The following is a 15,214-nucleotide window of genomic DNA, read 5'->3' on the forward strand; positions in this document are numbered from 1 at the left end:
CTCATGTGGAGAAGAGGCACTGTATAATTAACTCATCAAGCCATGAAGTCTTGACAAGTGAACCGGTCCTGTAGATAAGTGGACACTTCCATCATGAATATGTAGCAGCAGCACTGTGACAGACTCATTTGTTATGTTGCAGACAGAGCAGACGTCCTCCTCCACAGCCCCAGCAGCACTCTCCTCCTGATAGCATGTTGTGATATAAACCAATTGTCGTCGCAAGCAAATGCAGAAGCAATAGCATGTCACTCATAGTAAGTCGCAGTTTCAGCTAATGCATGAGGCGTGTTATAGTATACTATGCGGTCTGTCGGTGCTTTGTGGGAGAAAATATGAGACTGTTATTGAGCTAGCTTAGAGCACTGCACTGTTATACATAGAGAGTTACCAGATGACAGCATTAGAAACAGATTTTAGTAACTGTGCTGGTTTAGGGATTTTGAGGAGAAAAGGTCGACAGAGCAATATGAGCTGTAGTAAGCATTAAAGAAAAGCTGTCAGATCCCTGGAGCCCTGCGATAGTTAGGCTAAGCTAAACATCTGTTAGCTCATGTTAGCAAAGGGGAGGGATAGCTCAGTGACAGTCCAAGCCTTTTAAACACCATAAACAACTTGTTAGTCACTTCTACAGCAGGGGACAAGCAGAATATCTGTTAAACAGATGTATGAAACTAATACATTTATTCATGATATTACTTAATTACAGACAACTTCTTAATAGTCTTTTAACATCATACATTTCCATCCCATCCATCAATACATTCAAACAGCTAACAGCATATGTGGCATTACATTATACTACATTTTACTCAAATTTTCACAGCCCATTCTTTTTTTCTATTGCCTGAGTCTATTCTGTACGGTGGCCCTGAAGTGCAAATCACAACGACAAATCAGAAAACACTACCGCAATTCAGAAAACATGACGACAATTCAGAAAACATGACGACAATTCACAAAACATGACGACAATTCAGAAAACATGACGATAATTCAGAAAACATGACGACAATTCAGAAAACATGACGACAATTCACAAAACATGACGACAATTCACAAAACATGACGACAATAACCAAACTGTTTTCTGATTTGCTGTAGTGTTTTCTGATTTTCCATTGTGTTTTCTGATTTGCTGTAGTGTTCTCTGATTTGCTGTAGTGTTCTCTGATTTGCTGTAGTGTTCTCTGATTTGCTGTAGTGTTCTCTGATTTGATGTAGTGTTTTCTGATTCGCTGTAGTGTTTTCTGATTTACCGTTGTTTTCTGATTTGCTGTAGTGTTCTCTGATTTGCTGTAGTGTTCTCTGATTTGCTGTAGTGTTCTCTGATTTGATGTAGTGTTTTCTGATTCGCTGTAGTGTTTTCTGATTTACCGTTGTTTTCTGATTTGCTGTAGTGTTCTCTGATTTGATGTAGTGTTCTCTGATTTGCTGTAGTTTTCTCTGATTTGCTGTAGTGTTCTCTGATTTGCTGTAATTTTCTCTGATTTGCTGTAGTGTTCTCTGATTTGCTGTAATTTTCTGTGATTTGCTGTAGTGTTTTCTGATTTACCGTTGTGTTTTCTGATTTGCCATAGTGTTGCTGTAGTGTTTTCTGATTCGCCATAGTGTTGCTGTAGTGTTTTCTGGTTCGCCGTAGTGTTGCTGTAGTGTTTTCTGAATTGCCGTAGTATTTTCTGATTTGCTGTAGTGTTTTTTGATTTGCCGTTGTGTTTTCTGATTTGCCGTTGTGTTTTCTGATTTGCTGTAGTGTTTTTTGATTTGCCGTTGTGATATGCACTTCAGGGCCACTGTAAATTCTCTGACCTAACGATGATTTATAATGAAACTTTAATAATGTGACCCAGCAGACACTGTTTGTATGGAAGCCCTAAGTGGGCTTGCATCCATACATTTTATTTACTCTGTTTTGCTGTGATTATGAGCTAGTTGTTTTCTCAAGATCTTGACTTAAAGCTGGGGTTGGTAGTCAGATTTAGATACACGTTTTGTTATACTGGTTAAAAATGTCTTTATGTCCTGATGTCAATCAATACATAATGTGTTCTTAAAAAAAGAGCGGGAAAAAAGTTGCTATCTACAGCCGGAGTAAACCTGGGAAAACACCAACCAATCCCTGCCATCAGGAGTCAAAATATGAAACCAATCAAATCCCGTCCTGCCGTTCTGCCCGCCTCCTGCGCGTACATTTCATGTTTGTTTGTGTTTTTAACTTTCACTATGATAATGTTTTGGTGTTTTCTTACCGCTGAGTGAGACATGAGTTGACGTAGTGCAAAACACAAATGATGTGCTGAGGGCCGGTTTTGAATCAGTCACGATCAAATGGTCGCGAATCAGTGGGGGCGTCGTTTTGGAGGAGCTCCGAGGGGAGGGGGGGAGGGAATGCTACAGTCAAATTCATGCTAGTTTTCCATGACTACCAACCCTAGCTTTAATGACAAATGTTTATACAGTAGCTTGTATTCCAAAATTTCAAAAGCAAAAAAAAAACATAGAAACAAGCACCTCATCTCTCGGTTTGGGCAATGGCAGCATGACATGATGTGGTTTGGCCTGTCCTAGTAGCCAGTGTATTCTTTGGGAACTAGATCACCAACAATTATCCCAATATCACAAAAAACAAACCTTTTTTATCCTGAGATAAAGAAAAAAAATGTATCCATCAAAATGGAGAACCAGCTTCTTTTACCTGAGATAGTGAGAAAATAGCATTATCCTTAAACAATGAGAAATTAAGTCTTGAACTTTAGAAAATAAAGGGAAATTAGACATCATTATGGGAAAATGAAGTAATTAAATTGTATGAATGTGTTTCCACTCAAGGCTTCCTCACTTTGTGGGTTGTAAAAGTAAAAACAAAAAATAACTGATGCCAGACTGTTTTAGTGAAGGACACACTCAGTAGGATTAATGTAATTACAATATCAAATGGGTGAATGGGTTTATATCCTTATTTTACCACCAATAAAGGTGAAATGATAAAGTAAGCTGATTAAATCGAGTGGAGATATTACTTATTCTTTTTTATTTTCTTATTAATCTTTCACTTTTTTAATTGCAGGTTGAGCATGGCAGATAGAAAGGGAAAACGAGCCACTCCTATCAAACCACTCACACAGAAAGAACTGAAAAAACTAAAGAAAAAGGTAAGGGAATGTAGAAGACACAATATGTGCTTTTTGGATTTATTCAACCATTTATAATGAATGTAGAATAAATGCTTTTAGTTTTCACTGATTTCAATTTGTTTTATTCTATCAACAGTGAAGTTAAGGAGGCCCTTAAACATACTGTCTTTGTTTCTGTTTGACTTCATAGGAGGAAGAGAAAGCAGCAGAGGTTTTTGAAGAGTTTGTGGCATCATTTGAGTCAAATAAGAAAAGTGGCCAAAAACCCTTTGTCCATGGGGGTATTGTGAATGTAACTAAAGGTAAGCAGGACTTTATGATCTCATATTGGCATGATGCAGCTGAATTGCGCGTTTAATGAATGCCAGCTGACTCAGCAATGGTTCATCATCTTAGGCTGGCAGAGCCCATATCATTTGAAAGATGTAAAAAAAATTCCACCACTCTGGGGACTCAAAGTCAGGAGTCTTTTATCACTCCAATTAAAAAACAGTGCCAAATTTGAATACGTCTTACTTCTATTTATTCTAATACACAAAGAAATCCTTAAAATTCAAAGCTTAATACAACAGCAACACTCACACCTACCTTATTCTTGAACACATCTGTCTTTGTGTATCTACAGGAAGCAGTTCAGGTAACTTTTACTACCTCTGAATACATTTTTGTCAGTGTTCATTTATTGCTGCATTTTTTGCAGAGGAGGAGGCAGCAGCGCTCAAGAAAATTAAGCTGTATCGGCCTCCCACCAAGTTGAGTCCTGTGTCCCAGCATGTCTCATCAGCATCAGCTGCTGAGAGCAAAAGGGCTGTAAGTATTTGTTTGCAGGCTTAAAAACTGAATTCAGTGTAAACAAAAACTGCCTTTAACACTAATTTACTTTTTTTCTTGACCTCCCACTTTTTTTTATTATTGTGACCATTATGACTGCCTGCTTGGTTAACAGGCTCATAAAAGAACGACGGATGAAAAACAGAAGAGTAATCTTGAACTCTTCAAAGAAGAACTTAAGATGTAAGTCTTGTTTTTATAATAATAAAATAATAATACATTTTCTTTATACAGCGCTTCTCAGAAAACACTTCACAAATAGCACACAATAAAAGAAACAGAAATAGAAACACAGTGGATATAAAAACATTAACAGTTAAAACAGTTCTGAAGAGGTGTGTTCTGAGCTGGGATTGGAATGTTTGTAGGTCAGTGGAGTTGCATATGTGTTTGGGGAGGGAGTTCCAGAAAGCGGGGGCAGCAATGGAGTAAGCCTTGTCGCCCCAGGTTCGGTGCTTGGTCCCACAGGGTGGGGAGAGGAGGTTTTCATTGGAGGAGCGGAGAGCACGGGAGGGTGAAGCAGGTCGGTGAGATAGGAGGGTGCTAGGTGATGGAGGGCTTTGTAAGTCAGGAGGAGGAGTTTGAAGTGAATGCGTTGGGGGACAGGAAGCCAGTGGAGGTTTTTGGAGGACAGTCGGATGTGATCACAGGAACAGGAGTGAGTGAGTAGACGGGCAGCTGAGTTCTGAATGTACTGGAGTTTATTGAGGACTTTGGATGATGAGCCTTACAGGATGCTGTTACAGTAGTCAATTCTGGAGGTGATGAATGAATGGATCAGGGTTTCAGCTGCAGGGAAGGAGAGTAGTGGGTGGAGTCGGGCAATGTTTTATAGGTGAAAGAAGGCGGTTCTGGTGATGTTAGTGACATGTTTAAGTTCAATTGATCCTTTTCCTTCGCCATACCTTAGCTTAATTTAATATTCCAAAAATGCAGAATACAAGAAGAGCGCAAGGAAAGGCATAAAAGGAAGAAAAATGAAACAGACTGGGAAGGAGGAGAAGGAGATCTGGACATACCATCAGCAGGACGATCAAGTGAGAGTCCCCTCCAGAATAAATGTTATATAAAAGTGCTGCATGCCTACGCTCACCTTAATCCTGTTCTTACCTCTGACAGTATATGATGGGATTTCAGCACCAAGCACCACTAACCTCTTCTTATGCCAGATTAATCCAAAGGTAAAGAGCACACTGACTCTGATTAGCTTGGCTCAGCACATGTGTACAATTCTCATTCTTCATTCTTATTGTTTTTCAGATGAATGAGGAGATGCTCTGCCAAGAGTTTTGCGAGTACGGCCCCCTGGCCAGTGTGAAGATAATGTGGCCCCGAAATGCAGAGGAGCGCTTAAGGATCTCCAACAGAGCATTTGTTGCCTTCATGACACGGAGAGATGCAGAAAGAGCTATGGCTGCACTTGAAGGTTCAGCTGACTTTGTTTTTAAGTTTCTGTTTAATTCTATGTCCAATCATGACACTATTGTGTTTTATGGACACGATGATTGTGGTTTTTAATATCAGGTAAAAAAATCATGGGGTTTGTGATGAAGCTAGGGTGGGCTAAACCAGTTCGCATTCCACGTCAGCCAATCTACACATCAACAGGGGTGAGGGCAACACCGCCACCTCATTCTGGTCTGCCGTTCAATGCTCAGCCATTGGATCGCTTCCGCAATGACTTCACCAAGCCGTTGGACATGGACAAAGGGAAGCTTGACAAGGTAAAACTGACTCTGTGCTCTGAGATGTTTGCATGACTTTTAATTGTCACTAATTTTGAGTCCACCAGGACACTGCAGGACTTTTTAGGAACTTGTTTTAGGTGTTAGCTGCATTGCGATGGTGGGGAAGGTGCACAGGGAGAAGAATCACAGTGTTTGAAAATTAGTGGGATGAGCTTTCAGAAAAGTTTTGTGCTCCACTCTGTCTGACACTTTCTAAAAAATTCTAATGTGGCCTTAAGGTAAAATCAAACCCCAGTTTTAAACTACAGCCTCTTATCCAACTATGTGACAATAAATATATAGTTAAATGGTCATTCTAAGAGTTTGGATCATGTTATTGATCACCTTTGTTACAGGAGTATGTCATGGCACCAATTCAATGTAGCATAACAGTTGAACTGTGACAAAATATTTATTCAAAACTTGAAGCTCTTAAAGATAAATCTCCTGTATCCCCTTCCCTCCCACTTCACTGACTGAGTGATTTTCTCGGCTGTATGGATGTATGTATGCGGCAGTGTTTCATCTGTACAGGTGCTAACTTTTTAACTCCATCTTCACTATTTTGGTTTTACTTCACAAACAGACTTTGTCCAAAGCCGTAGTCCAAGTGGTAATCCCAAAAGAAAGGTACACACTCTTTTCTTACTTCACTTTAAACAGCTGTTGTCACACAGGTATTGTAGGTCAGAGGCAGAGGTGAACTCTTAAAGTGTCTATACAGGTTCCGTCAGGTGTTGCAACACTTGCCATCAATCATTAATTTTAACATTTGCAGCTTTAGATTTCTAAAAGTTAAAGGCCTTTATGGCTGAGCAGTGAATGTTGTTATTTTGACATGTGCATTTTCTCCTGCAAGTGGTTCATGTTGTTCCCATCATTTTATCAATATCCCTGTTTAGGGTTATGATGGGCTTGTATATGTGAATGCTAAAATGACAATTATAATAATGTTATATAATGTTAAAATGTTAAAGCCATCAGTTATAGCAGTGTGTTCATATGTTGGCTGAGACACTGCAGTTACGGCTAGAAGGTAGACCAATGCTAGAACCCCAAATACAACCAGGAAGTGATTCATTAGAGAAGTAAGGCTTGTAAGGTCTTATTGTGAGTAGGGGTGAGTATTGCCAAGAACTTCACGATATGATACGCATCACGATACTTGGGTCACGATATGATAGTATCACGATATACATATTATATTATATTGTGATATTCTACACAGTAAACTAAGAAAAAATAAAGATGGTGTATATGTTAATCACACAATATTACTCAAAATTGAAAGGACAAGTTAAGTCAAAACGATTTGATTGAAACAACTTTTTCCATTTTATTGTTTTTGAGATACTGAAGTATTATTTTAGTTCCAACTCTGCTAAAATGTGAATTTTTATTATTACAAAAATATCGATATTAAGAGTTGAAATATTGTTATCATATTGGAGGTCATGGAAGGTTCAGGAAGTATCGCGATATATTGCTGTATCGATATTTTTTCACACCTCTAATTATGAGTGTAGATCAAACACAAAAGCAGTATCACTATATGAACATACTGCCCAAAGATGATCCAGAAAATGTGCTAAATTTAGCTACCTTATAAATTATATACCAACAATGTTTAATTTAATACCAAAGCCCTTAGCATACACACATCCATGCATTCTGTTTACTACATTTTGATATGTATTTGAGGATAACCCCTTGAAATGAACACCTATGAGAAAAGTACTTTCAAAAAGAATTTTCAAATTTTAGATTGTTGTTTATGAATTTAGAGTTGTGTGGTCTTGGACACAGTGAGCTAAGAGTACTGATACATGCTGACACAGTGCCTGTTTCATGTAATGGCAGTGATAATGCAGTTTTATGCAGTATGATCTTCTATCCTTAGTGTGGTTTTTTTTTTGGTTTTTTTTTACATTTTTAACCGAATAAATTTACTGAGATCAATGACAAAGCTTGGGGCTAACTTGCTGCTTTTAATCTAACAGCCTGCAGTTTGCATGAGCCACTAGTTACTCGTTTAGAGCTTTTACAGATCTTATACTGTAAATGATGTTTGTGCAGAAAGAGTTTAGACAAAAAAAAAACCCTTCTCATATATTGTCTTCTTCTTCCCCAATAGGAATCTTTTGTTCCTTATTCACAAGATGATAGAGTTTGTGGTGCGTGAAGGCTTTGTGTTTGAAGCTGTAATAATGAACAAAGAAATAAACAATCCAGATTACAGGTAAGAACTGCTGCACCCGTTGAAAAGTGTGTTCTTCTTGTTGGTGCCCTTGAAGGGTAAATGTGAAATTTGCCCTTTCTTTCTTGTCTCAGGTTCCTTTTCGACAACAAAAGTCAAGATCACGTGTACTACCGCTGGAGACTGTTCTCAATCCTCCAGGTGGGATTCTGCATTGAAGTCTGGTTTTCAGAAGTCCTTTCACTAGTCTCATTTTGAAGTGATTTGTTGTTGGATTTATATTGGTTTGACTACCACAGGGAGATTCCCAAACAGACTGGAGGACTACAGATTTTTGTCTGTTCCGTGGTGGCTCCATATGGAGGCCCCCTATTCCTGTCAGCCACTCCCAGGGAGGTGAAGATGAGGAGGAAGAAGAGGAGGTGAAGAAAGGGCAGCTAAGGGCTAAGTATGTTTGGCAGGTATATTGGCAAATTAGTTTTTACCTACGTCTGAATTGTTTGGCACAATCTGAGGTTTTAAATCTTTGTTCTTCTTCTGTTCATACTCTCAGAGACAGACAGAGGCTGCAGACATTACTCACAGAGCTCATTCCAAGAAGAGAAGATATCGCTGTTGCCATGCTGTTCTGTTTGGAGCAATCAAATGCAGCAGAGGAAGTAGTGAGACGCATCACTGAGTCTTTTTCGTTGACTCCAACACCTCTTTGCAACAAGGTGAGTGTACCTTAACATGAATAAAGCTGCACAAAATGCAAAATCCTCTCACCCACTACGCTCAGCCTGTGAAAGACGCCTGGGGCTCCCAGCCCAGCATGGCTCTAAATCTCTAGCTAGACTCTTCTCCTCTGTTGTTCCCAACTGGTGGAATTAATTACCCAACTCCTTAAGATCTGCAGAGTCCCTTTCTACTTTTAAGAGATGTCTGAAGACTCAACTGTTCAGGGAACACTTAGGCACTTAACCTGACTCTTCTCCTCTTTGTCCTCAGGGGTAGAATGAATCAGAAAGTCTAAAACCCAGCTCTTATTGAATGTTTAGCACTGAATATTGAATGCTGTTGAATGTTGAACGATATTGTTGACTTCAATTATTAGTTGTGATTAGCTTTGGCTACAGCTGAGGACTCTACCTCAGCTGCTTATGCACATTAACCATTTACTTAATTATTTACTTATCTCGAATACTGTCTGCACCTTAATATCATTTGCACTATTATCTATTTACATTGTCCATTTTTAAACTGTCACTGCACTACCTGCACTGTGTACATAGGCTGTTTTTGTGTAACTGTATTTTTTAATATATTTTATTGTATTTATATTTAAATTTTAGACATTTAAAAGCTGGAAGAGAGAAACAGCATCTCGTTTTTCCTGTATGTCTCTTATATATAGTGAAAATTGACAATAAAAACCTTTGAATTGAAATTATCTTTAAAAAAACTAAAAAAAACCTGGCACTTCTTCTGGTACTAGATGGCAGAACCTGTGGCCAATCAACTTGAAGCACTTTGTCGCACTTACTAAGGTTTTTCCCTCCAGTCTAAATTCTTGCTTGTGTTGTACGTGGCTTTGGACAAAAGCGTCTGCTAAATGAAATTGTAGAATTGTAGAAAATGTCTTCAAAAAGTATATCTGATTATGCTCATTTGCCTCTGCACTGACAGATTGCGAGATTGTATCTTGTGTCCGACATCTTGCACAACTCTTTTGCAAAAGTTCCGGGTGCATCACAGTATCGTAAACAGTAAGAGACTTCACCGTAATTCATTCTCAAGTGTTTCAACCTACTTTATCTTGTCTTAAGCCATCAGTTCTCAGTTGTTTTTGTCTCTGATTTTCCAGTTTTGAAAAAATGTTAACACAGATATTCCAAGACCTTAATACAGCATACAACAACATACAAGCCAGGCTGCAGGCTGAGCAGTTTAAGGTAATCATGCTCTATTTTTGATGAATGTCATTGTGCGAGGTATATTAGCTGCTAAGTGAAACTTTTTTCATCTTCTGTATTCACAGAAAAAGGTCATGAGCTGTTTCCGAGCATGGGAATTCTGGGATATTTATCCTGACTATTATCTAATCCACCTGCAAAACATCTTTCTGGGCTTAGCCAAAGCAGAGGAGCCGTCCTCAGAGACGCCCGAGGTGAGCAGAATATTTATCCACTCATAAAATACTTTATATCATCTCTCCCTGGTGGCTTTTAAAGCTAAGTGTACTGTTGTTGCTGTTCATGTTGGAAAATATTCAAACCAAGATGATATTCAAACATGTTTGGACCAAAACAGCTTTAATGTCTTACTGACTGTCTTACCGAAATTAATGGATGCAAAAAAACTTTCTTCAACTAAACTGCGACAAATCAGATGTCATCATCATCATCGGCCCAAAATCCCTCACCACAACCACCCAAAACTTCTCCCTCACATTTGATAACACCACTCTGACTCCATCAACCCGTATTGGAAACCTCGGTTTCATTTTTGACACCAACCTCACCTTTGAAAAACACGTCACTAACATCACCAAAACCGCCTTCTTTCACCTATAAAACATGGCCCGACTCCGCCCACTACTCTCCTTCCCTGCAGCTGAAACCCTGATACATTCATTCATCACCTCCAGAATTGACTACTGTAACAGCATCCTATAAGGCTCACCATCCAAAGTCCTCAATAAACTCCAGTACATCCAGAACTCAGCTGCTCGTCTACTCACTCACTCCCATTCCTGTGATCACATCACCCCTGTCCTCCAAAAACCTCCACTGGCTTCCAGTCCCCCAATGTATTCACTTCAAACTCCTCCTCCTGACTTACAAAGCCCTCCATCACCTGGCACCCTCCTATCTCACTGACCTGCTTCACCCTCACAACCCCTCCTGTGCTCTCCGCTCCTCCAATGAAAACCTCCTCTCCCCACCCTGTAGGACCAAGCACCGTACCTGGGGCGACAGGGCTTACTCCATTGCTGCCCCTGCCCTCTGGAACTCCCTCCCCAAACACATACGCAACCACTGAGCTACAAACATTCAAATCCCAGCTCAAAACACACCTCTTCAGAATTGCTTTTAACTATTAATGTTTTTATATCCACTGTGTTTCTATTTCTGTTTCTTTTATTGTGTGCTATTTGTGAAGTGTCTTTGAGGGTTCTGAAAAGCGCTATATAAATAAAATATATTATTATTTTTTTTTTTTATGACTTTCAATTTTTATTTCACAAAAACAAAACAGTGGTAATATATGACACACATCTGTTTGTTACAAATAACCCCACCCCAACCCCCACACAAAATCTTCACCAAGAGGGTTCAGCAGGTGCTATCTTCTATAGTGGCTTAGCATATAAAGGAACATAAAAATAAAAAAACAATACAAGACCATTTCTAGTTTTCACACTTGATCTTCATTCTGGCCTGTTAATCCCATCAAGATACACGCCCCACTTAAGAAGATATATTTCTGTTCTGCCCTGCATTCTATAAAGACATCCTTTCGTATGCAGCTACTGTGCCCAGTTCAGTCAACCAGTTCAGAAAAGGAGGTTCTCCCGGGGTCCAGTATAATCTGTCGTCCAATCATAATGGCAGTTTGAATCCATTCGATCAGTGGTTTTGAAAAAGCCAATAAAACTGTAGAATCTCCCAAAATGTAGAGCCCGGAACACAGTACAAATGGGCTTTTTACAACATTAACAATATAACAATGAATCTTCCTCCAGTACTGATTAATCATGGGGCACGACGTGCAAAGTACACGTACCAGGGTGCCCTCACCTATGCCACACTTTCAGCAAGTAGGCAAATCCTTTAAGCTAAGTCTAAAGAGCCTACTTGGGGTCCAATAAAACCAGTGCAGAATTTTAAATTGGATAAGCCTCACCCTCAGATCCCTTGAAATCATTAGAAAATTACTGACAATCTTATGCACTCTTGCTCATCATATGATACCCCTAAATCTCTTTCCCAGGAAATTTTAAGGCCTGTGACCATATTAACTCCTCCATAATCCATGAGCATCCTATAATATTTAGTGGCTTCATGACCTTCCCCCAATACCTTTATTTATTAATTTTATTTAACTTAGCCGCTGACTTTGGAGATTGTATACTTGACCCAAAGAGCTTAAGCAACACATTTCATAGTTGGAGATATCTCCAGAATTGCGTTTGGGGTTATTATTTTATTATTAATAGTTGTTCACTTGTGTCCCACCTTTAGGATGTGTCCTCTGATCTCGATGGTGCGCCAATGGACAGTGAAACTATAAGTTCAAACTCAGCTCTTGTGGATGACCTCGATGGCTGCCCGTTGGGCTGGGATCCTCTGGATGGAGACCCCGTTGATGACATAGACGGCGTTCCCCTCAGAGTCGCAGTTGATGACATTGATGGGATGCCCTGTAAGTTCATCATACATTAAAGGCCGTATTTATATCATGAGTTGTAAATAGTGTGTGGAGTTTTTAGATAGTTACCAGAAGTTTATGCTGACGTTGGAATCAGAGGAAAGGAGAATATGATATCCAGAAATCTCTGTTGCACAGCCTTACATTTCAAATAATACACTTCTTTTTTTTTTGATGACATGTTCTTGTTCTGACCCGCTGTCTTCTTTTCCTCTTCAGTGGATGACAGCACTGTTCCTCTGTCTAAGTGGGAGAGGACAGGTGACACTGGGACATTTTCTCAAGGTAACACAGGTCAAGATAAACTCTGAATCGTATTACTTTCCCCCCTGTGATCCCGCTCATACATACATCTCTCTCTAAGCCGTCACTGAGTCTAATTGGGACATGGTGATGGAGCAGGACAGTGAAGATGAAGTGAATGTAAGGTGAGGCCTCTGTGCTCTTGTGCTCGTGTAAAGCACACACATCATATTCAAACAGTCAAATGCTAGATGCATGAGTCTATCCTCTCCCTCTCTCTCCTGTTGGCAGTGTCGACTCACAGGATGCTAATAAGGACTCAGAGAGTGACAGCAGTGATGACTGGGGCAGTACAGCCAAATATGACAGTGCAGACTTCCAGCGCTCCCTCAGACGCTTTCAGATGTCTGAGAGCAAAAGGAAAAGATTGAGAGAGCTGGAGGCAAGCTGCTTTTCTTTTAACAATGTGGCAGTGTAATGAGCTGTAGTTCAACTCATCCACTTTGTGAAGACTCACTATACGCCATAAGAAAAATACAGTGCTTCATTTTAGAAATAGAGATAGATAGATTGCAATATGGTAGCACAGCCATAACCCCTGCACCAAATCACATTAGCAGCTTCACTGTAGTACCTTTTATATTCAATACATTCAAAATGTGAAAATTTTCTGTAACCCAATATTCAGAATTAATGAGATTTGTCTCACACAGGTAAAGGTTATGAAGATCCAAGATGAGCTGGAGTCTGGCAAGAGGCTGAGTAAGTCTGGAATGAGCATACAGAAAGAAGTCGAGCACTACAGGAACAAGCTGCTGCAGAAGGTGAGCTAAAGGCAGCCTGTGATCTGTATCACATGTTGTTATTTCCCCTTTGATTAATCTCTATTTACAGTTTCTACTTAAAAATGTAGAATTTATACACGCAGGACCAGACTTTTGCATTGGAATGATCCTGGCTTGTACTCGTCTCTGGTCTCAGCAGTTTTGACCAAAACAGGAGATATAATATAAATATGGAGAGTAAAAGCAGGCAGGAGGTCTTTCTGTCTCTCATTGACAGTAATCTGTCAACGATTTGCATGTCTTCTTAACCCTCCTGTTATGTTGCGGGTCAAATTGATCCTTTTTAAAGTCTATTTTAGGTAATATATGCCTTCCAAACCAGCTAAATGCAGCATAAAAATCTTGGCAGCATGTGACAGAAGAGGAGACGTGTTCATTTATCAACATCACTTCATAAAAAAAAAAATAAAAAAAAATAAAAATAAAATAAACAAAAATCTATGTCATGTAAAGCTATTGTATTTATATTAAAGTCTTTTAGCATTAATTTAAATGACAAATGAGTGAGTTATCCTCATTGAACCATGATCTGAGAGAATTAAAGAACACCAATGGACTAAATCTTGATTTAAATGGTTAGTAATGGAGTTAAAAATGAGATTTAAAAAATGTCTTTTGGGATTTTTTGGGGTTCTGACACTTTTGGATAATTGAATATGCTCCGAGTCAAATTGACCCAGCAACATTATTGCTGTTTCAGAGAAACGAACATAACAGGAGGGTAAAACAACTGTATGCAAGTGCAGGTATCAACTTGTTCTAGATTAAACATCCAACGTCAGCTACAACTATGCCCAATGCTGTGTTGCAAACACAAGTAGTGTTTAGGTTTCCTTACTTCTAGTATTCACCATATGATCTATGTGACCTCCAGTAAACAGGCAAGGATTTTCAAAGATTTCTTCCCTTCTGGAGGTTTGATCTTACCAAGCTAGCAATGTGACTTTTGATCCTCCTGTTATGTTGCGGGTCAAATTGACCCTTTTTAAAGTCTACTTTAGGCAATATATGCCTTCCAAACCAGCTAAATGCAGCATAAAAATCTGGGCAGCATGTGACAGAAGAGGTATCATGTAAATTTATCAACATCACTCCATAAAAATAAATTTAAAATAAAATAAACAAAAATATGTCATGTAAAACTATTGTATTTATATTTAGGTCTTTCCAATGTACATTAAAAAAGTTTTAACATTAATTTAAATGAAAAACGAGTGAGTTATCCTCATTGAACCATGATCTGTGAGAATTAAAGAACACTAATGGACTAAACCTTGATTTAAATGGTTAGTAATGGAGTTAAAAATTTGATTTAAAAATGATTATTGAGATTTTTTTGGGTTCTGACACTTCTGGATAATTGAATATGCCCCGGGTCAAATTGACCCAGGAATATTATTGCTCCTCCAGAGAAACGAACATAACAGGAGGGTTAAAATCACAAGACAATGTTATTTTTTGGATTCATGCCACTGATGTGAGCCAGAGTTAAGACTGTATGTAACTTACTATTAACAGTGAAACTGAGACTCACCAGAGACAGATGAACAATTGCTATTCCAGCGGATGCTATGAACCAAGAAATGAGTGAGTGGTAGACATATCTGGACGGGTGTTATTTCACTTTGGTAGCTCCTCAAATTGCAGATTGGAATGAAAACAATGCAGAGTACAGAAAATGAAGTATTGGCTCAAAGTTGTACAGAGTTGGTTTCATTCTCTAAAACAGGGGTTCCCAAAGTGTAGACCCCCTGGGGGGTTGCGAGACACAAATGGGGGTCTTGAGAAGTCTTCCAGAATGTTTTTTTTATCTAAAAATATTTA

The 15,214-nt window shown here is 39.0% G+C and overlaps 1 protein-coding gene across 4 annotated transcripts in view; it reads left to right on the top strand.

Annotated features, from left to right (window-relative positions):
- zgc:163098 (uncharacterized protein LOC100037380 homolog) overlaps positions 1-15,214 on the top strand; it is a 17,386-nt gene continuing 2,172 nt past the window's right edge. For 2 of the 4 annotated variants that reach the window (XM_034683280.1, XM_034683282.1), the window contains exons 1-22: positions 4-257; positions 3,068-3,152; positions 3,325-3,436; positions 3,835-3,944; positions 4,081-4,148; positions 4,902-5,002; positions 5,085-5,146; positions 5,226-5,391; positions 5,490-5,689; positions 6,279-6,322; positions 7,827-7,931; positions 8,024-8,090; positions 8,189-8,337; positions 8,443-8,605; positions 9,558-9,637; positions 9,736-9,823; positions 9,910-10,038; positions 12,116-12,296; positions 12,522-12,587; positions 12,667-12,730; positions 12,837-12,987; positions 13,259-13,369. In XM_034683280.1, coding sequence (XP_034539171.1) covers positions 3,075-3,152; positions 3,325-3,436; positions 3,835-3,944; positions 4,081-4,148; positions 4,902-5,002; positions 5,085-5,146; positions 5,226-5,391; positions 5,490-5,689; positions 6,279-6,322; positions 7,827-7,931; positions 8,024-8,090; positions 8,189-8,337; positions 8,443-8,605; positions 9,558-9,637; positions 9,736-9,823; positions 9,910-10,038; positions 12,116-12,296; positions 12,522-12,587; positions 12,667-12,730; positions 12,837-12,987; positions 13,259-13,369 — 2,295 coding nt within the window. In that variant the 5' untranslated portion in view covers positions 4-257; positions 3,068-3,074. Of the gene's footprint in view, positions 258-3,067; positions 3,153-3,324; positions 3,437-3,834; positions 3,945-4,080; positions 4,149-4,901; positions 5,003-5,084; positions 5,147-5,225; positions 5,392-5,489; positions 5,690-6,278; positions 6,323-7,826; positions 7,932-8,023; positions 8,091-8,188; positions 8,338-8,442; positions 8,606-9,557; positions 9,638-9,735; positions 9,824-9,909; positions 10,039-12,115; positions 12,297-12,521; positions 12,588-12,666; positions 12,731-12,836; positions 12,988-13,258; positions 13,370-15,214 lie in introns of those variants that run through there. The other 2 variants (XM_034683281.1, XM_034683284.1) reach the window with 2 other exon arrangements.

This window comes from Notolabrus celidotus, chromosome 5 (assembly GCF_009762535.1).
Source record: "Notolabrus celidotus isolate fNotCel1 chromosome 5, fNotCel1.pri, whole genome shotgun sequence".
Classification (NCBI taxonomy): domain Eukaryota; kingdom Metazoa; phylum Chordata; class Actinopteri; order Labriformes; family Labridae; genus Notolabrus; species Notolabrus celidotus.